We start from the raw sequence: 26,397 nt of genomic DNA on the forward strand, positions 1-26,397 counted from the left end.
GAGTGTTGTTGATGTAGAGATGAGGTATGTATTTGTGTTCTTTTGTCCAGTTGGTGAGAAGTGTTGCTGTAGATTTGGTTGGAGCTATTTTGAGTCTGTTTGTGATGAACCATGTGTTGAGTGTGTCAAGGTAAGGCTGGATTATTTCTGCAGCTTTGTCTGTGTTACGATGTGTGCATGTGATTGTTATGTCGTCTGCGTAGGAAGAGATTTGTATTTCTGAGGTGTCTGGCGTGGGTAAGTCATGCATGTATAGATTAAATAATGTGGGGGATAGAACTGAGCCCTGTGGTACTCCGTTCTTAATGTTTCTGATGTGCGATGATTGGCCATTATATGACACATGAGCATTCCTGCCTGCCAGATAATTGGCCAGCCATCTTTTGGTGTTATTGTGCATGTCTGTGTTATATATTTTATTTGTTAGGTTGTGGCGGGGGATAGCATCAAAAGCTTTACTAATGTCCAATGTTATAAGAAGTGTTCTGTGGTGGGGCCTATCTGAATTGATGCCATCTAAAATTCTTTGGGTGAGGTTTGTCAGAAGAGTGTTTGTGGAGTGTAGTGGCCTAAAACCGTGTTGTGAGTCAGCAAGGGGAATATATGGTGTGACAAGTTTAAGTATTAGGCGTTCAATGACTTTAGAGGGGGTGCAGAGAAGTGTGATTGGGCGGTGCGATGTTGGGATTGTTGGGTCTTTGTTCGGTTTTGGAATGGTGATTATTTTACCATGCTTCCAGATGTCGGGTATAGTGTTGTGTGAATAGCTGTAGTTTGCAATGTTTGTGAGTGCGTGTATACCTTGTGGTCCAATGTGTTTTAGGTGGATGTTGCTTATGTTATCAGGGCCACAGGCAGATGAGTGCTTGAGATTATGTTCCCCTGAGACTGTTTTTCATGCGTGGGAACAGGAAGAAGTCGAAAGGGGCTAGGTCAGGGCTGTAGAGTGGGCGTTGTGCCACTTTCTTTCCCCTATCGGCCATCCAGGTTGACTTGAGTTATGGGGTATTGTCCTGGTGGAACCACCACTGACCACTCCTCCACTGCTGAGGCCTCTTCTTCCTTATCTTCTCTTTGAACCTTTCCAGAACAGCAAGGTAATATTCTTTATTGACGGTATGATCCCGAGGAACCCATTCAACGTGAATGAGCCCCTGAGAGTCAAAGAAAGGAATGACCATGGCCTTCTCTTGCGACCTGCTCATCTTTGACTTTTTGGGTCTGGGGGAGGTCGCGTGCTTCCACTGGGCACTCTGACATTTGGTCTCAGGGTTGTAGGTGAACACCCAACTCTCATCGCAAATCACTACTTTATTCAGGAAATCTGAATCAGCCGCTATCATATCTAGAATGTCAGTGCAACATTCCATACGAAACTGCCTCTGGTTGTTAGAGACAATCTTTGGCACAAATTTGCCACAGACTTTGTGGAGCTTCAGATCTTTGGTCAGAACTGTATCCACTGTGCCAATACTAATATCAACAGCTTCAGATATCACCCTCAGTTATTCAACAGTCTTGCATCACTTCCTCAATGTTTTCCTCCTTGAGTGCACTTTTCGGTGCTTCAGATCTGGGTTCATCCTCAACCTGTTCATTTCCTTCAGAAAATCTGTAAAACCACTGATAGAAACTTGCTTGCCTCATCTGTTTATCCCCATAGGCCTCCTTTAACATTCCATAAGCTTCTTGTTTGGTTTTCTTAAGTTTAACACAAAATTTGATGGCGTAACGTTGCTCCATGTTTCCCTGCATCTTGACAAGTGTTCACAGATCGGCAAACTGAATCAGACTGGTTCCACCATGTTCACCGCTGCACTCAGATCTACAAATATAGAAAGTTGCCAGTTAGTCATTTTATAGAATATTATATGTACTTCACCATGAAGTAGTATTTTGGTCAAATCATATTTAATGTCTCACCTGACATTTTCTCATTATTTACTGAACATACCATATAAGTTAAATTCTGTAATATATTTTCAGGTCTATTTGTGTTTGAATTGATTAAAGCTTGGGAGCAGCAGCCAAGTCTCTTATTGTTATTTCAATTTAATCAACTTAATAATGGAAAAACTACTAAGGCTCATCTGGAATTGGACCCCAACTAACTGCAGCGTAGGAGTGGAAACACTGGTACAAGACTTTCTCCAACTTCATACAAAATTGTAGGGAAAACGCACCTCACAAGCTAAGAACTCTTGTGAACTGTGTTAGTCATAATGTTTATGAGTATATTGAAGAATGCACTAATTGTTTATGATTCTACCATTTCTGTTTTACAAAAATTGTATGTAAAGACACCCAATAAAATATTTGCCAGGTACTTGCTCACAACTTGTCAACAAAAGTCTGGTAAATCTTTAGATGAGTTTTTGAGAGAACTACGTAAGTTAGGTAAGGATTGTAACCTAAAGGTGGTCAGTGCAGAAGAGTACAAGGAAGAGTTAATTAGGGATGTCTTTATTAATGGTCTAACCCCACCTTTGATTTGCCAGGCGGCTTATGATCAGGCTTATTCTTTAGACTTAGCTCAATGCAATGCCAGCTCTTACAGTCCCAACTCCTCAGTTTGTGCACACTGCCACTGTGGTGACCCCTGATCATGTATAGACACCATGGGATGATACTGCGAAGAATAAACCTATGCCTGAGGAGTGTGTGATAACTGCCACTCTATCTGTGACAAGTAGATGTTATTTCTGTGGAGGACTATGCCATAGGTGTACTACTTTCCCAGTTCAAAATTCTACCTGTAATAAGTGTGGTAAGAAGGGCCATTTTGCTAGTGTGTGTACATCCAAGGAGCCGGCACCTACACGTAAGACCCCTACAGCTATGTTTGACTCCTCCCAGCCAATGGTCTTTGCTACTATCTCTGGCACCACTTTCCCTCAGTCTTCATCTAGCAGCCACCACAACAACAATCAATGGGTGGAAATTAACAGCACTTGTTGATTCCTGCAGTGATTACAGTTACATAGATGAGGAAGTTGTATGGAACTTGAAGCTTCTAATACATCTAACTGATAAAGATGTCACTCTAGCTCAGAAATCATTGCACACTAACTCTCATGGTTATGTCAAAGTTGACTTAATGATACCTTAATGGACAAACTTACCCATCCACTCGTCTTGCACTAATGAAGGATTTGTGCTGTGGGGTACTACTTGGCAAGGACTACTAAAAACAGCATCAGTGTGTAGCCACCAAATATGGTGGAGGAAAACCTACACTCTAATTACTGGATACTAACTCGTATTGTTCTCTGGTGGCAGCTGCTGTAGATGACCCTTCCTTTTTCCAACGTCTGTCACCTAACCGTAAGTTCAAAGCCACTAAGTTGAAATGTTATGGTAAAGATGAAGGAATTCATTGAAATGGAAATGAACAGTTTGCTTGCTGAGGGTATTATTGAAACTGTGAATCTATATACAGAGCTAGATGCTTATCCATTACCAAGAATTGACACCATGGTGAATGAACTCTCAACATACCATATGTTCTCAACTTTTGACTTGGAAAGTACATATCATCAAATTCCACTGAAAGAATCGGACAAGAAATACACTGCTTTTGAGGCCAATGGACACCTATATCAATTTTGTAGGGTTCCCTTTGGAGTGACAAATGGAGTAGCAGTCTTTCAACAAACCATGAATAAGGTTGTGAAGGAAGAAAATTTAGTGTGCATTTCCATATCTTGACAATATAATTATCGCTGTCCGTACTCAAGAAGAACACAATTGTAATGTACAACACTTTCTTAAAGTTATCAATAATAGAAATTTAACACTTAATGCTAAAAGATTATTAAGTCTGTGCACTCCATTAATATCCTTGGTTACTGTGTAGGAAATTGGGTTATAAAGCCTTATCTTGAGAGGCTCTATCCACTACAGAAACTCCCACCCCTCACGAGTCAGGGATCTCTGAAGAGAGCCATGGGTATGTTTGCTTACTTGGCCAAATGGATACACAATTTTTCAACCAAGGTTTGACCATTTGCAAATGCAAAGAAATTTCCTTTAGATAAAGAAGTTTTACAGGCTTTCAATCAACTCAAGTTAGAACTTGAAAGAAAGTTATATTCAGTGGATGAAAACTTGACTTTTGAAGTTGAATATGATGCTTCTGAAGTAGCTATCTCTGCTGTACTTAACCAGGGTGAGAGACCAGTGGCTTTCATGTCTAAGTCTCTGCAAGGAAGCGAAATATGTTATCACATTGCAGAAAAGGAGGCCATGACCATAACTGAAGCTGTCTGTAAATGGGGTCACTTACTTGCTAGACAACATTTTGATCTTATTACTGACCAGCTTTCTGTAGCCTTCATGTTTGATAATTGAAAATGCACCAAGATCAAGAATGCCAAGATCCAGGAGTGGCGGATGGAACTCACTGCTTTCCGTTATACAATTCCTTATTGCCCTGGTAAAGAGAATGTGGTTCCTGATGCCTTCTCTTGAGCTTTCTATTGATCTACCATCTCTGTGTCATCTACTCTTGTTGAACTACATGAGGGTCTATGTCATCCAGGAGTGATTCACCTGCTGCACTTTGTGAGATCTAAGAACCTTCCCTTTTCTACTGAGGATGTCAGGAAGGTTTGTGCTTCCTGTAAGGTTTGTGCAGAGGTAAAGCCAAGGTTCTATAGACCTCAAGAAGGAAAACTCATCAACATGACTCAACCAATGGAGACGCTAACCATCAACTTCAAAGGGCCTCTTCCAACCACCTCACATAATCCCTATATGCTTACTATTGTAAATGAATATTCCAGTTTTCCTTTTGCTTTTCCATGTCCCAATATGAATATGACAACTGTAATCAAATGCCTGGAACAGTTTATGTGGGATGCCTAATTATATTCATTCTGCTATAGGAATGTCTTTCATGTCTAAGGACCTCAAAACCTATCTCACACAAAAAGGGGTTGCTACAAGTCGAACTACTCCATATCACCCAATTGGCAATGGGGAAGTGGAGCGGCTCAACGGTATTATAGCTGGCCTTCAAGTTGCAAAATCTTCCCAATCAGCATTGGGAATTAGTACTTACTGATGTAGTGCACTCTCTTATATCCCTTCTGTCTACAGCTACAATGTCACACCACAAGAATGTTTCTGTTTTTCCACATTGCTCTTCTTCTGGATGCTCTCTACCCTCATGGCTCATGACACTAGGTCCAGTATTATTGAGAAGATTCATTAAAACAAACAAAAACAAACCTCTGGTTGATCAAGTTGAACTACTGGATGTTAATCCAACTTATGCTAATATTTGACATCAGGATGGACGGGAGTCAACGGATTCTGTTCATGATTTGGCTCCTTATTCCAAGAACCAGGTTGACTACTCCCCTACTGGAAATCAGGAATCATCCTCTTCTACACTGTCACCAGAGGCTGTACCTACTGCAACACTCCTAGAAGTTCCAGAGAACACTGAACCTTGCCAAGAGGTTGATGTAGAGGCAAGTGCGAGAACACCTCTAGTATGGGGGTCAACCCATGTGTCACAGGCTCCGGACAGATATGGATGGGCTTGATAACCTATGGAGTACTGTCTTTTCTTTTCTTAGGGGGGAAGAATGTTATATTTTATCACTGGACTTTTTCATACTCTGAGCCATTTCTTTGGCTGCATGTCAAAGCTTTACAGAGGATTACAAAGGTGGAGCATGTAGACAGGAGACCTTTTCATCCATAACTAGGTCAGATGTGAAAACAAAATATATATAATAATGATAGATAAAAAAAAAATTATAATATAATAATAAAATATATAAATGCATAGGTAAAGTTAAATAATAAACAAACAGGTAAAGAGTAAATAATAATAAATTGACATAAATAATAATAAAGAAAATCAAGCAAATAATAAACAGACAAATAACAACAAATAAATAAATAATATAAAATAAATGGCAGTCATTACAGCATCTTGCTTAGATGTTTATCTAAACAAAGCTTCGAACTGAACTATATTGCACTGCCTCTGCAGGAAGTTTATTCCATTCATGAACTACACAGCTAGCAAAGTTATTTCTACCCACTTCCAATTTAAATCTATTTCCTGACAGTTTGAGACCATTATTTCTTGTTGGATTCTCATTCAGTGTAAAAATTTTGTCACTTTTGATGTCAATCCCCTTTAGAATCTTACAGACCTATATCAAGTTACCTCTGAGTCTATACTTTTTTAGGGGAAAACAGATTCATATGTTTTAGTCAATTTTTGTATGATTTATGATACCTGGAATCAGTTTTGTGGCTCACCATTGTACTTTTTCCAGTCTGTCAATGTCTTTAATGAGATTTGGTGACCATACGGAAACAGCATATTCCAAATGTGGATGAACTAACGATTTATATAGCTTATTAATGAGAGGTGAACTTTTAAAGTCAAAAGATTGCACAATCAGTCCTAGAATCTTATTTGCTTTCTCAGAAGCTGAAACACACTGTTTAGATGATTTGAGATCTTTACTGATAATTACACCAAGATCCTTTTCACTATCCACTTTTCTTAACGAATTTCCAAATAACTTGTAATCATACTTAATGTTATTTTTACCTATGTGCATTACCTTGCATTTACTTGTGTTAAATTTCATTAGCCACTTTTCAGACCATTGCTGTAATTTATCTAAATCTTATTGAATATCTAATTGATTTCAGTGATCATTTGCCAATCCACACAATTTTGTATCATCAGCAAAATTTGAGACAATAGATTTTAGTCCATGGTCTATATCATTTATATATACTACGAATAGAAGTGGCCCAAGAACAGAACCCTGAGGAACTTCACTCATAATATTTTTCCATCTAGAAGTTTTGCCATATAAAACTCTCTGTTTTCAATCATTCTACCAATTTCTAGTCCAACTTAATAGGCTACCACTTACTCTGTGTGAAGCTAATTTATTAAGTAGCCTTTTGTGGGGGACGGTATCAAAAGCTTTTGCAAAGTCTAAATATATTAACACTATATTCTTTTGTCATAATTTGAGATGACTGTGTTGTAGAATTCGAGTAAGTCACACAGTAAGTTCATCTGAATCCATGCTGGCTGTCATTTATCACTTTCTAAATGGTATTCCATAGCATCTCTGATGATAGTTTCCATAATTTTTCCTATGACTGAAGTCAAGCTTATAGGCCTGTAGTTATTTGGTTTCTTTTTGACACCTTTTTTGAATATGGGAGTAATGTTAGCTAGCTTCCATTCTCTTGGGACATCTCTGGATATGATGGATTTCTTGAAAATAATTTCTAATGGAACAACAATCTCATTTTTCATTTCCTTTAAGATTCTTGGATGCCAACCATCAGACCCTGGTGTTTTATTAACTTTGAGTTTCTTTATACACCTTTTATTTTTTTCTTTTGCTATATTTACCGTAGTAAGTTTTCCCTAGACTTTTCACAGGTTTCAGTGTTTAGTTCACTTTGAAGTGTTTCATTTATGAATACTGAGCTAAAATAGTTGTTTAAGATATCACACATTACTTTGTTTGAATACTCAAGTTAACCGTCAGCAGATAATGGTGGGCCAATGTGATTCCTAATAACCTTTTTATCTCTAATGGAACTATAGGATTCCTTGAGATTCTCTTTAGATTTACCAGTGATATTCACTTCATATTGTTGTTTTCGTTTTTTAGTGTTTTTTAAATCTCTATATTATTATGTGACTTTGATATTCATTAGGTTCATTGTTATTTCTATATCTGGTGTTTTCCTTGACCCATTGCATCAATGTGTAATCAATGGTCATTTCCAGTAATGTTTCCCCAGTGATCTCCTCCTTTTTAATAAATTTTTCATACATTTTTGCTACTGTCCTTGTAAGGGATACCGGTCTAAAGTTTGTTGGATTTTCCTTGTCTCCTCCTTTGTATATTGGTACAATATTTGCATTTTTCCAATCTTGTGGTACTTTTCCTTCTTTACCTAGTTGTATTATATGGGAAGGGAGCTATGCATCAATTTTTTTCTTAGGTTCATTGTTATTTCTATATCTGGTGTTTTCCTTGACCCATTGCATCAATGTGTAATCAATGGTCATTTCCAGTAATGTTTCCCCAGTGATCTTCTCCTCCTTTTTAATAACTTTTTCATACATTTTTGCTACTGTCCTTGTAAGGGATACCGGTCTAAAGTTTGTTGGATTTTCCTTGTCTCCTCCTTTGTATATTGGTACAATATTTGCATTTTTCCAATCTTGTGGTACTTTTCCTTCTTTACCTAGTTGTATTATATGGGAAGGGAGCTATGCATCAAATTTTTTCTTAAAATCTTCAATAGTATTTGCACACACTGTTTCTTTATCTAAGTTACTCCAGGTATTCAGCACTCTGTGTGGGAAGCTATTCTTTTTCCGACATCTTTTACAGTGATCTTTTTTGAGTTTTTTTTCATGACCTCTTGTTTTTCCATTGTCATTTTTTAGTAAGTCATTCCTATCAAGTATTTCCATTCCTTTCATGATTCTAAATATAGTCAGTAGATCACCTCTTTATCTTCTCTGCTCCAGTGTTGGTAGTTCCAATTTTGATAACCTTTGTTCATATATTAATTTAGAGAGCTGGTGGCAACTTTGTCGTTGCTCTCTATATTCTTTCTAGTTTCCTTATATTCTTTTTAGTACTGGGTGACCATAGTGTCGCTGCGTATTCCAGTTTTGGTCTAATCAATGTAACTAATATTTTTTTAATCATTTCTTCATCCAAATAATCAAATGCAACTTTCATTGACCTTAATAGGTTGAAGGTTTCTCCAACTATTTTGTTTATATGTTTATCCGGTGTCATGTCTTTGCTGATTATTACTCCAACGTACCTTTCCAAGTGCACTTTCTTGATTTCTTCTTCACCAATTTTATAATTTTTTGAAATTCTGTTTTTATTTTTTCCAAACTCCATTATGCTACACTTCTTGATATTGAAGTTCACTTCCCACTTTTGAATCCATTTCCAGATTTTGTCCAGGTCTGATTGCAATGAATCACAGTCCTCTTCTGTTCTTATCCTCAATATTTTTGCATCATCTGTGAAGAAATTCATATAACATTCAACTCCATCCATGTCATTTATGTATATCGCAAACATGATTGGAGCCAGCTGTTTTTTTTTTTTGTTTTTTTTAGTCTCTTCTGTAGTTATCCTTTTTGAGTTTCATTGCATGTCCTCTTGTTTTTCCTCTGTCCCATTTAAATAGGTCCTCTCTATCAAGGCATTCTTTTACTTTCATAATTCTGTAGATGGTTATTAGGTCCCTTCGTTCTCTTCTTTGTTCCAGGGTTGGTACAGTAATTCCAGTTCGGCCAGTCTTTGTTCGTATGTTAGGTTTGCAAATGTTGGAACCAACTTTGTCGTTGCTCTTTGTATTTTTTCTAATTTTCTTATATTCTTTTTTGTACTGGGTGACCATATCAGTGCTGCATATTCCAGTTTTGGCCTTATCAGTGTTTGTAATATTTTCTTGATCATTTCCTTATCCAGGTATTTAAAGGCTGCCTTTATTGATCTCAACAAATTGTATGTTTTTCCGACTATTTTACTTATATGTTTATCCAGCAACATGTCTTTGGTGATGATTACTCCTAGGTCCCTTTCAGAATTAATTTTCTTTACTTCTTTTCCATCAATTTTACATTGTCCTGTTATTCTCTTTTTGCCTTTTCCAAATTCAATTATACTGCACTTCTTGATGTTGAATTCAACTTCCCATCTCTTGCTCCCCTCTGAGACTTTGTTCAGATCCTTCTGCAATGAGTCACAGTCTATTTCGGGGTTTATTCTCTTAAATAATTTTGCGTCATCTGCAAAGCAGTTCATGTAACTATCAATGCCCTCATCCATGTGTGTGTGTGTGTGTATGTGATTCACCTTGGTCTTTGAATCATGTATTGGACCCGGAAGAGAGCTCAGAGCTCATATGACAGATCTATGGGTAATGCTGTGACCTTACACGCACACACCCCCAACTCCCGGCCCATGAGAGCTGGAGTAACGACTTGAAGCGTAGTGGTACTGAAATTATTTCAGCCCTGGGCGGGATTCGAACCTAGACTGCCGTAGTGACAGTTGGGGACTCTACCAACCGTGCCACTAAGTCGTGTATTTACCTAATTGTAGTGTGCAGGAAAGGAGCAATGCTTGTTGGGTCTTGTGTCCTATTCTCTGATTTTCTAACATACCTACACTCAAATTCATGTACAGTTCCAACTTAATCTATATCCTTGATTTCCAAATGTCATATTTAGATTTGAACTCATGTATTTTTTTTAACTTGGGCTATATCACCTTTTAAGCCATTCCACATATGCATCTACGAGGTCCATTCAAAAAGTATCCGACCTTGGTCCATAAAGAAAAGATTTGTGTACATTTCAAAACTTTTATTCAATCACCTTCAAAGTACTCCCCTTGGGAGTGCACACACTTCTCCCAGCGGTGCTGCCACTGCTGGTAACATCTCTGGAATGCCGAAATTGGAATGTTGTAGAGCTCTGCCGTTGTTTTTCTCATAATTTCCTCTCTCGACTCAAAGCACTTCCCTTTAAGAATTGTTTTCAGTTTAGGGAAGAGCCAGAAGTCACAAGGTGCCACGTCTGGAGAGTAGGGAGGGTGCCGAAAAATTGGAGTATTGTTTTTGGCCAGGTAAGCTTGGATCAGGTGGGCAGAATGAGCAGGTGCATTGTCATGGATGCACGCAGCCCACATTTGCGTCGTTTTTGTCGCACAGCATCGTGAAGGTGTCACATAACTTCCAGATAATACTCCTTATTAATTGTTTGTCCTGCTGGTGCATATTCATGATGCACAATACCACTGGAGTCAAAAAAACATGTCAACATTACCTTGACGTTGCTCTGAACCTGTCGTGCTTTTTTTGGTCTTGGTGATGTCTGATGCTTCCATTGTGATGACTGAAATTTTATTTCCGGGTCGTATCCATACACCCATGTCTCATCACCAGTGATGATGGTCTTCATGAAGTCAGAATCACTGTTAGAGTCAATCAGGTCTTGTGTAATTTCCAGGTGGAGTTGTTTATGCTGTTCCACCAGAACCTGGGAACTAATTTCGCCGACACTTGTCGCATGGCCAGATCTTCAGTTAAAATTGTACGAACTAATCCTGCACTTATTCCTACTTCTCCGACAATCTCACTGATGGTTATACGATGGTCGTCATCCACTATTCGACGAACATTCACGATGAATTCTTCATTTCTGCTGGGAGATGGCCTGCCAGACCGTGGCTTGCTCTCAACTAAGGTTTGTCATTGCTTGAAGCGGCTATACCACTCATTTATCTGTGTTATTCCCATGGCTTTATCGCCAAAGGCTTGCTAAATCTTCTGAATAGTTTACGCTTGCGTATCACCAAGCTTTTGGCAGAACTTAATGCAGTAGCGCTGCTCGATGCCGTCCGACATGTTGCGTAAGGACGATAATCTGACAAGTACGTACTGGATGACTGCACTCTAGCCTTAACAAGTGGGAACTGGCACGCACTACAGCTTTTAAAATTTCCACGCATGCACAGTAAGGGTGCCGTCAGCTGCCACAAACATGTATTCCTGAATGGTAAATTATTTTTCCTTTTATGGACCAAGGTCGGATACTTTTTGAATGGACCTCGTATATGGAAAACTGTATTCCTTCATATTGTTTTGATGTGTTTATGTATGTGTGAGAGAGAAAGAGAGAGAATTTGAAGTTAGATATGATAATTGAAGAATAAGTGACAAAACCCCAAAAGCATTGCTCCTTTCCTGTATGCTATCATTAGGTACTTGTAAATATATTGTCTACTTGTTCTTATCTGTCAATACACACTTGTCCAGACTAATATCACTCTCATGACCACCCATCTCTATAGCTTATTACAATTATATTCTATCTTTTGATGTAATACGAAACTTTGAGCCCACAACATTTTCAACAACAAATCACACTGATCACCTATAACTTCTAGAAATCCATGTTTTTAACACTGCTTTCCTTTTATCTTTTTAAGTTTATAATCAAAACCCTCATTGTGATCCCTATTCAACAGGACATAATTTTGTTTCTCTACAAATCCCATCCTGTTGGTGTATCTAAACTAAGTGACCATATCTCCTTTTTCCCCTTTTGCAAGCTGTCAGACACATGACACTGGACAAACATATTAATAAAATAGTCTGAGAAACCTTCAACCTATTAAAGTCTATTTGGATGAAGAAATTATTTAAAAAATGTTAGTTACACTAATAAGACCAAAACTGGAGTACACTGCAACATTATGGACACCCATTTCTAAAAAGAATATAAAGAAATTAGAAAGAATACAAAGAGCAACAATAAAGTTGGCACCCTCTCTCCAAATTAACATACAAGGATTGTCCAAATTGGAACTACCAGCTCTGGAACAAAGAAGAGAAAGAGATCTACTGACTATTTATAGAATCATGAAAGGAATGGAAATCCTAGATAGAGATGATTTATTAAAATGGGACAACAGAAAAACATGAAAAGAAACTCAAAAAGGATAACTATAGAAGAGATCTTGGAGAAAAAAACAAAACAAAAAAATAGCTTCCCACATAAAATGGTGGGTACTTGGAATAAATTAGATAATGAAACAGTGCGCGCAAACACTATTCAAGATTAGAAAAAAAAAAAAAAAAAAAAATTATACTGAAAGATATAAAGACAGGTCACCACAAGCATAGCTCCCTTCCCGTATAATACAACTAGGTAAATACAGTTACACCTTAACTGAAAATTGGCTCTGTAGACTTGATGTCCATCTAGTGATCACCCCACACACCTTTCCTGGTTTTTCTAGTGTGAATTCCAAACAGCAGCAGCATTAGCAAAAGTTGGTCTGAGAATTTTTAGCATGTCTTCATCAAAGAAAATAGGAGAAATTGGAATTCATGTATATCAGGCTTCTTTACTATATGATTATCTAGCAAAGTTCTTTCTTTTTTTAACAAGACCCAGATTTTTTTTTTCTATTTGTCTCCTCTTAATCTAAATATTTATTTTGTTTTATGCTGGTTTTCCCCCTTTTCAGTCATACTGTACTTTGTCAAAGCTGTTTTAAGTGCATGGAAGCAACTGCCAAGAGATTTAAGGAGGATCTGGACATTGTCAGGATATGTTCACTGTTGCTGTTCACCAATGCTATGCTCTATATGAAACACTGGGTCATACATCCCACAGACAAGAAAATTACCTAGAGATTATCCAAACACAGGTTCTTTTCAACTTTCTCCATCCCCTTATATTGTAAAAATCTTTGTGCTAGTCATGAGTGTAAGCATAAAGAAACAAGACGAAGACCAGTTCACCAAAGTAAAAAAAATTTATCCCACTTATGAAATAGGGGGAGACAAACTTGAGATATACAGTCTAAATCTTGGTAACCATGAAAATAAAACCTTATTATGATCAAAACTATCCTTTGACTGGGCACCACAAATGAAAAAAAATCACCTGTAAATCAGCTGTTTCCACAATGACCAAGGGAAAAAATATGCATGTGCTTTTGTGTGTGCATGTGCATGTATATTTGCATATGCAATTTTCCCAATGAAAGGCAATATTTCTATGCACTTGCATTAATGTGAATGTACAGAAATGATCATGCATGCTTATTATAGGAAATATAGTGAATGTCTATGAATAATGTATATCTTTATGTGTTTGCACTTTTATATAGGTTCAGATATACATGAAGTGTGTCTTTTCTATACATTTGAAAACTGAAGGTATAACATCCTACCATCAATTGCTCATATTGCACAAGCCATTACAAGATCAATCATACTTATGTGCCTAGTCTTATCTGGTCTCACTAGGAAACTGCACCAAAAATAAACTGTTCAAGTTGATATATTACAAAATGGTAGATAATGTTCATCTACTCACAAATGTACATGTCTTCACCTGATTTCTCTTACATAAAAAATATATAATTTTGTGTGGGACTAAATAGCAACTTCATAAACTAATATTTTCTCCAAATGTATGCATGGCTGTTTTCAAGTGAATTCACAATTGGGGAAAAAATAAAATAAAATAGAACAATTCAAATTTCAACATAAATCAATCCGAAAAAGTTAACATCAACTTCATATCAAAGACTAAAATAATGCAGTGTCTACCTAGTACTGTCATTCACTAAATTGTTTAAGGTCCTTCTACTGGCTGAAAATAAATGCTAACACAGAAAGTATAAAGATGTATACAATCAATCACATTCTTACTGAAAAATATTACATAACTTTGTTGAAGACATTTTGATAAAAACAGGGTCAAACCAAATTAAACTATGACTTTTACTTACCAATTCTTATACATACATACATACATACATACATATATATATATATATATATATACCAAAGGCTTTTTTCCCCTTACAAGGGAGGTAGCCAAAAAACAAAGGCATAAAATCCACTCCCACCCGTTCCATCCCCACATACTCCACTCCCATCCACTCCCCTCCCTCCCTCTTATACTGCATAGAAATCTAAACACCTTTTTTTTTTTTCCAAGAGTCCTACATCATGTACAGGGAAAATGACACAAAGCGCTTACTTTCTAGCCTTCTAACCTCTACAAGAGGTTAATCCAATCACAGCAAAACATACCCTCTTTCCTATTGCATTGTGCCTTTTATCATGGAATATCTAGAAAAGCATACTAAAAATATTTGTCTGAATCTTACCTTCTCAGTTATGAAAAACTTTTAACAGATGTGGCAGTTGTTGGAAATCAGTCTACATACAAAGGTTCAATTCTTGATCCATTCCTACATACAGGTTTGCCCAGACTGAAGCCACTGTGCACATTACTAAGACATAATGGGTTCTCCATCTTACAAACAGAAATCAACACCATGAGAAAACAGAAGTCTTGAGTGAATCACAGTAGACTTTTCTTGCTAAATGCAGCAGTTCTGATACACAAATCTTGAGCTGTACAAATTGTTGCTATATATGAGGACTTAATCTTACCTACTGGTGATACTGTATTTAGTAACATAAAAAAAGTAACCAAATTTGAAACACAGTATATAAGTCTTCTTTTCATTATCACGCATTCATATACATATATACATATACTGACATATATCTATATATATAGTTTATCCTTTGACTATATAAAAAGATTTGAATACTGTGAGCATTGCAAAAACACTGTAAAGTTAGTAACCCCAGTGAAGGAATGAATATTAATGATGAATGGTGATGAGGAAGAAACTGCTGAGGAACTGCCCTCCAGCAGCACTTCACACTTGGTGAGAGGTCAGTCAGGTCGCAGAATGTCCTTCTTTGGGATTACTTCAATGACTAACACCTGAAACAAGAGGGAATATATACTAGCTCAGGAAAGGAAGAGTATGCCTACACGAGTGGCCTTTATCCCCTTGTAAAAGAGGTAGCTAGGTTAAAACATGCCTTGATTCCTAACATGAAAAAATACAGAAAGGGGAAATGAAAAGGAGAAAGGGTCAAGAGAAAAATACAGAATAGGGGAATGAAAAGGAGGAGGGTACAGGAGGAAAATATAGAAAGGAGGAATGGAAAGGAGTAGGGAGAGGGAGGCTTTTTCAATAACCCAATGTCATAAGTAAGGCAAGATGAAAACTTTTCCAGGTGTTCAAAAAAAAAAAAAAAAAGGACATCAGACTACTTTGGGGAAGGCTCTACAGGAAGAAAAGCACCTCCCTAACATCTTCACTTCTCTGCAAAACTGAAGCATGTTAACTTGTAATACCAAACATTGCCTTTAAAGATTTTCTTTAGTTTCATGCCAATGATTTTATTCAGTTTACATGGAAATGTGAGGTATCAATCAAAAATAGTCTTATTCCATTACCCCAATATCAATTTAATAATCTTGTTCTGAATTATACCAAATAATCTTCATATCAAGAGAGATCTCTGAAAGCTAATAGAATTAAGTTTCTTATAAGTGAATGAATGAGTACAGAACCTTTTCTCTTCTGTCTAACCATTTCCCCCCTTACATCTGACAACTTTCAGAGAGAGTCAGTGCAATGGGCTGACTGATTGACCAGACAATCTGTCTGAACTAAGCGTAGTGGATTATGATGATTTTCTCATACTTCCAGATGTTGGGTAAGGTCGTGTGTAAATAGCTGTAGTTTGCAATATTGGTGAGTGCATGTATTATGTGTGGTCTGAGGTGTTTTTGGTGGATGATACTTGTTGTCTAGACCACAAGTGGATGAGAGCTTGAATTTATGGATTATATGCTTTGTCTGGCTGTCTATGAAAAGTACATAATCTGGGTCTTTGGGGGAAGTCTTTCTTACATCGAATGATGTATCTGTCATCAGGGTGAGGGATGAGATGACTTGTCTGTGCAAAGTTATTTATGAGAGTGCTTGCTTGTTGTTTGAAGGCAGGGTGACTCTTATTATATTTACCTACAACCACTCCTCGTTTAACGACGACAATTGGGACCAGCGCACCGTTGTTAACCGAATTGGTCGTTAAGCAAAAGTGTATACATATACGTACATGTACTGTATGTACAATGTCCAGCAATACATGTATCTTTATTTTTGTGTATTTTCCCTCTTTTATACAGTACATTAAAGCTTTATTTACTGTTTATTTACGGTGGTTAGGTTCCTAAAATTACCGTATATGACCAAATCCGCGTATGCTGACATTCCATATTGAATACCGGGGTATTTTTTTAGTTTCGACCATGGGCGCAATATAGCAATAGAAAATTAATTATTAATTTTGTAAATTAAAATGTATCAACGTAATATGCAATTTTGTGGGCGGAAATGAAAGTAAAAAATACCATGCTACAAGAAAATATGCTAATGAACGAAGTCGGTATCATAGGATCGGGATGCCATCTTGTCTTCTACCAACGTCTCTCACGACGACGACAACAAGGATGAGCCGGATGACATTTAATTTGTAGGTAATGATTTATCAAACACAGGTTAGGTTAGTTTAGTGTAGGTTAGATGAATTTATCATCCTTTCATTTCTTCGACATCAGCATCTATCATAACAAACATGGTGTACCATTCGTCCGACATGACTTCGTTACTTACTAAATTTGTTTTAGCACCTTTTTTTTCGCTCACAAAATTGCATATTACATTGATACATTATAATTTACAAACTTAATAATTAATTTTCTATTGCTATATTGCGCCCTTGGTCGAAACTAAAAATTTACCACTATCGGTATATATTGTACCCTAGGTAGTTTTTCCAACTTGCAGGATGGTAATGTAGACCTAAGCTTCAGAACACTACCTCACAGCTAATATCCACCGTACAAGTTCATTTATAACATCATACAAATTTGCCTCAGCCAACTTAATTATCGTACACGACGTCGTAACTTCGGGAGATTTACGTTAAACGAATATTGGTATGTCTTAAAGCCCGTCTTTACTCCGAGTTGTCGTTAACCGAGTAGGTCGTTAAACGAGGAGTGGGTGTAGTTTATATGGGAAGGGAGCTATGCTCATAGTGACCTGTCTGTATCTTTCAGCATCTAGTTTGTTCTAAAATTCTTGTATAGTTTTTGCACACACTGTTGCCTTGTCCAATTTGTTCCAGACATCTACCACTCTGTGTGGGAAACTATTCTTTTTCAGATCTCTTCTATAACTATCCCTTTTGAGTTTCTTTTCATGTCCTCTTGTTTTTCTTTTATCCCACTTTAATAAAACTTCTCTGTCAAGGACTTCCATGCCTTTCATGATTCTGTAAATGGCCAGTAGATCTCTTTTTCTTCTTTGTTCCACAGTCAGTAGTTCCAGTTTGGACAATCTTTGTTTGTATGTCAATTCTGAAAGTGTTGGTGCCATCTTTGTCGTTGCTCTTTCAATTCTTTCTAATTTCTTTATATTCTTTTTTTTTTGTGCTGAGTGTCCATAGTGTCACAGCATACTCTAATCTTGGTTTTATCAGCGCAAATAATATTTTCTTTATCATTACCTCATCCAAGTAGTTAAAAGCCACCTTTATTGATCTTAGTAAATTGTAGGTTTCTCCAACTATTTTCTTCATTTGCTTGTCTGGTGACATGTCTTTGTTAATATTTTAATTAATCCTAGGTCCTTTTCTGAGCTAACTTTTTTCACTTCCTTTGTACCAATTTTATACTGCCCTGATATTCTGGCTGTTCATTTTATACATGGATGGGATGGTGCAAGAGGTGAATGCAAGGGTAGTGGGTCAGGGGATTGGAGATGGTTAAAGAAAATGGAGAAAAGTGGGAGATAAGCCAGTTGTTGTTTGCTGATGACACTATGTAGCAGGATCAGAGGAGGGATTGAGGAAGTTAGTGACAGAGTTTGAGAAGGTGTGTGAAAGAAGAAAGTTGAAGATAAATGTGGGTAAAAGTAAGGTGATGAGATGTACAAGGGGAGAGAGTGGCAGCAGGCTAGAAGTGAGTATTAAGGGAGAGAGAATGGAGGAAGTGGGTAGTTTTAGATACTTGGGTGCGAATGAGGCAGGAGAGGGAGGAGTCGGGGTGGAGGTAGAATGTAGATTGAGAGAAGCGAGTAAATGCCTTGGTGGATTAAAAAGTGTAATGAGAAATAGACATCTGGGAATGGATGCTAAGAGGAAATTGTATGGAGTGATAGTGCCAACAGCACTGTACAGGGCAGAAACATGGAACATAAGAGAGGAAGAGAGAAGGAATTTGAATGTATTTACCTAGTTGTTTTTACCTAGTTGTATTTTACGGGACAAGAACTATGCTCATAGTAACCTGTTTCTGTATCACTCCACATCTAGTTTGTTCTAAAAATCTTGTATAGTTTTGGCATTCACTGTTTCCCCGTTTAGTTTGTTCACAACATCAATCACTCTGTGTGGGAAGCTATTCTTTTTCAAATCTCTTCTGTAACTGTCCTTCTTTAGCTTCTTGTGTCCTCTTGTTTCTTTTCTGTCCCATTCTAATAAGTTGTCTCTATCAAGAACTTCCATCCCTTTCATAATTCTGTAGATAATTAGCAAATTACCTCTTTCTCTTCTGTTCCAGTGTTGATAGATGTAATTCATCCAATCTTTGTTTGTATGTCAAATTTGAGAGTGTAGGTGCCATTTTTGTCGCTGCTCTTTGAGTTCTTTCAAATTTCCTTTTTTTTTTTTTCTTACTAGGTGCCCATAGTGTCGCAGCATACTCCAATTTAGGTCTTATCAGGTTAATTACTATTTTCTTTACCATTTCTTCATATATGTAGTCGAAGGCCACTTTCATTGATCTTAATAAGTTAAAAGTCTCTCCAATTAGTTTATTGACATGTTTATCAGGTGTTAAGTCACTTCAGATAATTACTCCTAGGTCCCTTTCTGAATTGACTTTTTTGACTTCCTTGCTACCAATTTTATATTGACCTGATATTCTATTTTTGCTTTTTCCAAATTCCATTATACTTCATTTCTTAATGTTAAAGTTCACTTCACACTTCTGATTCCATTCCCATATTTTGTCTAGGCCTTCTTTTAGTGATCTGCAGTCTCCTTCTGTGCTTACTCTCTTAAGTAATTTGGCATCATCTGCAAAAAAAATTATGTAACACTTCACTCTCTCATCCATATTATTTATATATATGGCAAACATTAAAGGAGCCAATACAGAGCCCTGTGGGACACCACTTCTTATAACTTCCCAGCCCAAGTTATCTCTAAATACCACTCTCATTTTTCTCCAACTTAAGAAATTTTTCATCCATTCTAGTAGCTTACCTTGTATTCCTGCTATTATTTCAATTTTTCTTATTAGCTTGTTATTGTGGAAAAGCGTACTGGGCATGGGATTAATGTGAACTAGTGCCCGGGTGGTGTACTGCATGCCCGACCCCCAGACGCCTCCCACTACAAGGACCACTTTCATACTTACAACAAAGCTTCCTTTATGTATGTGTGCTTACAGCACCTAGCACCTTCGCCCACACCCCAGTTGCTCTGTAGACCTCTTGGGTACTTGACATGACCCCTCTGTACGCATAGCCTACCGATTAATAAACCCACAAACCACACAACCTGTTTCACTGCCGCCCTTGCAACATGCTTGCAAAGATGGCACAGTGAGTAGGATCTTGCAATTGCAAGCATCCTTGCACCGTGCAGTGGTGGAACACAAGTGCAGTTTGGTAATTGGTGGTGTACAAGTGAATGAGTGCCAATACGTGACAATACGCGATCAGGTGGTGCTTACGTGAATGTGGTGTTGCAGGAATCCTGCAAAAGTGTGCACGTCGAACCGTACAATATCGTGCAGTGCAGTTCAGTTCAGCAGTGGAGCCCTATCGTGCGACGCACTTCGGCGGACCCGTAGAGGACCGAACAAAGGGGCTCTTCATTCCAACCCCTTGGATACAGCGCTTTGGTAGAGCGCCCCCTCCCCCGACGCGACCGTGACCCACATAGTGAACGAGCTTACGTCACGCCACGCCCCAGCTGACTCGCGTAGACCGCACCCCCAAGCCCGGTCCATGGCACAAAGGAGCAATTCATCCTCGTCGTAAGACAGAGACGTCAAATTACACGCCCCGCCCGCGCTCACACCAAATGTGACGCTTCCGCGGGATAGTGGCAACGACGCCGTACAACGCCTAGCAGCGAGCATAGAGGTGGTCCGAGAGGAACGGAGGGAAGACCGTGCGAAAATGGACGCAATCGCGGAGGCCCACCGGGCGAAAATGGACAAAATGACGGAGACCCTTCAACAACTAACCCTCGTCGCCCGCACGCCGCCCCCTCCATTGAGCCCTCCGCCGACTTTGCCTGTCCCGGCCCCTCCATCGCCGGAGCGCTGCACGCCCCCCTGCCGCAGTGCAACCTGACGGTCCCACGCCCTCCACCGTTGCAGGCCGACGCCCAATTCCAGTCGTGGCGCCGCGGCTAGGCCGACTACGTCGCCATGGCTGGCGTCAATCGGATGCCGCACGACATACAGCTTATACAACTCAGATCGTGCTTGTCTCTCGGCGCACAGGCGCTTCTGCGGAACTCGCTGGACATCCCCCACGACGCCCCATTCTCGGCCGACGAAGTGCTCGACCGGCTGCAATCTCACCTCCGAGACTCGCGAGTCGAGGCCCTCCGTCGCCTTGACCTGTTCCAATGCAGGCAAGAGGACGGCGAGTCTTTCGATGACTTCTACGGCCGCGCCAAGGACAAGGCCCGGGAGGTAGACCTATGTGCCATAGGCGCCGTCGCTTGCGCGGAGGCCCAGATGAAAATGGTCATACTCATGGGCGTCCGGGACGAGGAACTCGTACAGCGCATCAGCTCCCTCCCCGCAACCGCGTCACTGCAGGAGGTAGTGACCAACTGCCGCTCGCACGAGTCGGCAAGGGGGACAGTCTCGGACCGCCAGGGCAACCCGCAGGTGTGCGCCGTTTCGGCATATAAAAGTGCTCAACGCCAGGCGCGCGCACCCCCACCTCAACCGCCTCCCGCACCCTCCTCGCGACCTGGCGACACCTGCCACAATTGCGGGACCAAGGGACACCGCCCTCACACCCGCCAGTGTCCTGCCAGGAACGCCCGATGCCGCGTCTGCGGCAAGAAGGGTCACTGGGAGAAATATTGCAAGTCGTCCAAGGATCGGGACGAGAATCACCACGGGCCGCCAAGCCCCGGCGCCCCTGCGCCTCCCCCTGGGAAGGCTGGCGCATGCCGAAAGGTGTCCGACGGCTCCGGCCGCTCCCCGACACCTGTCAACATTCGCATCCGCTTCGGGAACGTGTCCTCGAGCTTGCTTATGCTGCCGGACATGGGCGCGGACGTCACAGTGATAGGTGCGCGGCACCTGGGCACACTGGGGATATCTAAGGCTAGCTTGCAGCCGCCAACCTCAGCGCCGACGTACATGGCCGACGGGTCCAAGATGCCCCCCGCTGTGGGACGCTTCCAGGCCACTCTGACGCTCGGCGACAGAAGCTGCACCGCCGACATACGGGTTCACGAAGGGGTCAAAACCCCGCTCCTCTCCTTCGGCCACTGTCGGGAGTTGGCTATAATCCCGCCCGACTTCCCGAAGCCTATCCTCGAGGTGACGTACGCAAACAGGTGCGCCGCGCCAGCACTTCCCTCTGACAGCTCGCCAGCCGCCGCCCGCGACTACTTCCTACGGGAATTCAGCGACGTGCTGGTCTCCAAGGATGACCTCCGCTCCAACCCCCTAGGGAAGATGGTGGGTCCCCCCATGCGAATCCACCTGAAGGCCGACGCGGTGCCCTTCGCCATCCACACGCCCAGGCCGATACCGTTCGCGTTCCGGGATCAAGTGAAGGAAGAACTTGACTCAATGGTGCAGCAAGGTATCATCACACCTGTCGGCGACGAACCTTCGGAATGGTGCCACCCGATGGTCCTCGTGGCCAAGAATAAGGGCGTACGCATCACGGTCGACCTGACGAAACTCAACTCTCAGGTAACGCGCCCCACTCACCCTTCGCCCACGCCGTTTGCGGCGGTCCGCAGCGTCACCCCCTCCGCGAGGTTCTTTACGACGGCGGACGCCCTCCACGGTTACTGGCAGATAGACCTCGCAGAAGAGGACCAGCACCTGACTACGTTCATCACCCCGTACGGGCGGTACAAGCACTGCCGGGGACCGATGGGCTTCGCAGCCACCGGCGACGCCTACTGCCTCCGGGGAGACGCGGCTCTGCAAGGCGTGGCCAACTGTGTCAAGGTGGTGGATGATATCCTTCTATTCGACGACGACCTCGCCTCCCACCACATGCTTACCAGGTGCTGCGATCTCGGCATCACCCTTAACAAGGAGAAATTAACAGTCGCCACCCCCAGCGTCAGCTTCTGTGGCTATCACCTCTCTGCCGACAGCATATCTACCAACGAGGACAAGGTCAGGACCATACGGGACTTTCCCACCCCTGCCAACCTGACTGACTTATGTTCATTCATGGGCTTGGTGAACCAACTGGCGAACTTCACTCCGGCCATAATGGCGGTGGCTCAACCCCTATGGCCTCTGTTGAGTCCCAAGTGCTCATTTACCTGGACCCCAGATCACGACAAGGCTTTTGCTGACATCAAGTGAGCTCTGTCGTCACCGCCCGTGCTGGCGCCCTTCGACCCTGCCCTGCCGGTGGTACTGCAGACGGATGCCTCGCGCCTTTACGGCATCGGGTACGCTCTCCTCCAGGACCATGGCCAGGGACACCTGCGTCTCGTCCAGTGTGGCTCGCGGTTCCTGACGGACGCTGAAACCCGCCACGCCACGATTGAACTGGAGATGCTTCCTGTCATGTGGGCCGCGTCCAAATGCAAACTGTACCTGTTTGGAGTGCCCCACTTCACGTTGCTGACGGACCATCGTCCGCTCATCCCCATCCTCAACTCATACACCCTCGACCCCGTCGAGAACCCCCGCCTACAGCGGCTCAAGGAGAGGCTCTCGCCCTTCGCCTTCACGGCGAAATGGTGCGCAGGGAAGCAGCTCTGCATACCCGACGCCCTCTCACGAGCCCCGGTCTCCCGCCCCACGCCGGAGGACGAGACCGACTGCGACAAGGACGCCGCGCATGTCAGGAGCGTTGTCGCCAGCAGCGCCGGCGCCCGCGAGGACGGCCCGTCGCCCGACGCCGACGGGGCACTCCAGGAACTCCGGGCCGCGGCACGGGCGGACCGCGCCTACGGTCACCTGCTTCTCTGTGTGCCCTCCGGGTTCCCGTCCAACCGCCTCGCCCTACCCAGCTCCGTCCTCCCATACTGGAAGCTCCGCGACGCCCTCCCTGCCGACGGGGATCTGCTGCTCTACGGCCAGCGTATCGTGGTCCCCGCCGCTCTACGGAAGCGTACGCTGGCTCGCCTCCATGACAGCCACCGTGGCGCGGAAGCCACCAAGCGCCGGGCTCGACAAACCGTCTTCTGGCCCAGCACTGACTCCGACATCAAGAGCACCGTGGAAGCCTGCGAGCCTTGCCAGGTGCTTCGCCCCAGCCAGCAGCAAGAACCCCTGCTGTGTGACGATCATCCCACCCGGCCCTTTGAGTCTGTGTCTGCCGACTTTTTTCACGTCGCAGGAAAGTCGTTCCTGTTTACAGCGGACAGGCTCTCGGGTTGGCCAGTGATCGTCCCCTGCGGCCAGGACAAGACGGCTACCAGTCATCCGGAAGTTCTGCTGCTACTTCCGGGAGGTCGGCATCCCCCTCCGCCTTCGCACCGATGGTGGCCTCCCCATTTACCAGCGCAGAGTTCAACCGCTTCACGGAACGCCGGGGTGTCCACCATTTGGTCACCTCCCCGAACTACCCCCAGTCTAATGGACAGGCCGAAGCCGCGGTCAAGGCAGCTAAGCACCTCATCCTTAAGACCGCGCCCAACGGCAACATCGACGGCGAGGAGTTCGACCGCGGTCTCCTCGAACTACGGAACACCCCGTCCCTGGCCGGCCGCTCACCTGCCCAGGTTCTCTTCGGGCGCCCCCTCCGGACATGCGTCCCGGCCCACCCGAAGTCCTTCTCGCCCGAATGGCAGGCTCGCTCGGAAGAATGCGATTGCAAGGCCGCAGCTCAAGCCGCCCAAGCGATCCGGAGATACGACTAGTACGCCCGGCCCCTCCCCGCCCTGGGCGTCAGCCAGCACGTGCGGATTCAGGAGCGCACGTCCCTCCGGTGGGACAAGGTCGGCGTGATCATGGGCCTCGGCAGGTCCAGGGGCTACGAACTTCGCCTCCCGAGTGGGAGAATCTGGTGGCGCAATCGGCGACACCTCCGTCCGGTGGCCTCGCCCCCTGACGCCGCAGCCACCGCCGCGCCCCTCCCCTCGCCGGCGGACCCGCCGCCCTCGCGAGCCGAGGCGAGCGGGCGCTCTTGCCCCCCGCGTCGCCTCTGCGAGCGCGGTGTGGGGGGGAGGGGTCGAATAGCGTACTGGGCATAGGACTAATGTGAACTAGTGCCCGCGTGGTGTACTGCGTGCCCGACCCCCAGACGCCTCCCACTACAAGGACCACTTTCATACTTACAACAAAGCTTCCTTTATGTATGTGTGCTTACAGCACCTAGCACCTTCGCCCACGCCCCAGTTGCTCTGTAGACCTCTTGGGTACTTGACGTGACCCCTCTGTACGCATAGCCTACCGATTAATAAACCCACGAACCACACAACCTGTTTCACTGCCGCCCTTGCAACATGCTTCCAAAAAGTTATGTGAAATGCCTGAGAAGTATGATAGGGGTTACTAGAGTAGACAGAGTGAGAAATGAGGAGGTGAGGAGGAAAACAGGGATGGAAAGGTAGCTGGGAGATAGAGTTGATGAAAGAGTATTAGGATGGTTTGGACACATGGAGAGACTGAGTGAAGAAAGATTAGTAAAAGAGGTGTGGAAGGCAGAGGTGGAAGGAGTGAACATGAGGGGGTGTCCTAGGATGAGATGGATGGATGGGGTAAAAGGGGTATTGGGAAAGAGGGGAATGTCTGTTGAGGAAGGACGGGAGAGGACAGAAGATTGGGGCGAATGGAGAATGGTTGTGTATGGATGATGTTGTGATGGGGGGTGAGGGAGTATGCATGAGTAATAGATTGATGCAGCCTGAAGGGATTTCTCCCCATTTTCTCCTTTTCTGCATGAGGGGACAGAGAGGGGGGTTGCCGAATTGATGAAGTGGCCTTGCTGTGGATGTGCTGTGTTTTGCATCACTGCTTCTGACCCAGGGCCGTGGACAAGATGCAGGGATGACCCATCATCCAGGAGGTACCAAGATAAGAGGGAGGGAGGAGGGTAGAGGAGTGTGGAGTATGTAGGGGATGGAATAGGTGGGAGTGGTTTCTATGCCTTTATTTTTTGGCTACCTCCCATGTAAGGGGGAAAAAGCCTTTGGTATATGTATGTATGTACTTTTTCCAAACTCTATTATACTACATTTCTTGATGCTGAAGTTCATTTCCCACTTTTGGCTCCATTCCCAGATTTTGTCCAGGTCTCTCTGTAGTGATTCACAGTTTTTTTCTGTAATTACATTCTTTAATAGTTTTGCATCATCTGCAAAGAAGTTTATATAACATTCTACACCTTCATCCATGTCATTTATATATATGGCAAACATTATCAGAGCTAATACAGAACCTTGTGGGACTCCACTTATCATTTCTTCCCAGGTTGAGTTTTTGTCTCTAAGTACCACCCTCATTTTTCTCCCATTCAAGAAATCTTCCATCCATTTCAATAATTTTCCTTGTATACATATTATTTCGAGTTTTCTTAGCTTTTTATGTAGTACTTTATCAAATGCCTTTTGTGAATCTAGGAAAGCACAATCAGCCTATCCATCCTTTTCTTGCATTATTTTGGTGATTGGTGTCTGAGAATGTGTTGTGTTACTGTTGGA

The 26,397-nt window shown here is 42.4% G+C and overlaps 1 protein-coding gene across 3 annotated transcripts in view; it reads right to left on the reverse strand.

Annotated features, from left to right (window-relative positions):
• Nucleotides 1-26,397, reverse strand: part of LOC143039845 (cysteine-rich hydrophobic domain-containing protein 2-like) — a 143,405-nt gene that overhangs the window by 55,515 nt on the left and 61,493 nt on the right. For 2 of the 3 annotated variants that reach the window (XR_012967666.1, XM_076210100.1), the window contains one exon: nucleotides 13,689-15,373. The exons of the other annotated variant lie outside the window; for it this stretch is intronic. Coding sequence is in view for 1 of the 2 variants with exons in the window: in XM_076210100.1 (XP_076066215.1) it covers nucleotides 15,323-15,373 (51 nt within the window). In the remaining variant the exon portion in view is untranslated. Of the gene's footprint in view, nucleotides 1-13,688; nucleotides 15,374-26,397 lie in introns of those variants that run through there. 3 annotated transcript variants of the gene reach the window in all.

The sequence above is a fragment of the Oratosquilla oratoria genome, chromosome 27 (assembly GCF_046742065.1).
Source record: "Oratosquilla oratoria isolate Oo_2021 chromosome 27, ASM4674206v1, whole genome shotgun sequence".
NCBI classification, from domain to species: Eukaryota; Metazoa; Arthropoda; class Malacostraca; order Stomatopoda; family Squillidae; genus Oratosquilla; species Oratosquilla oratoria.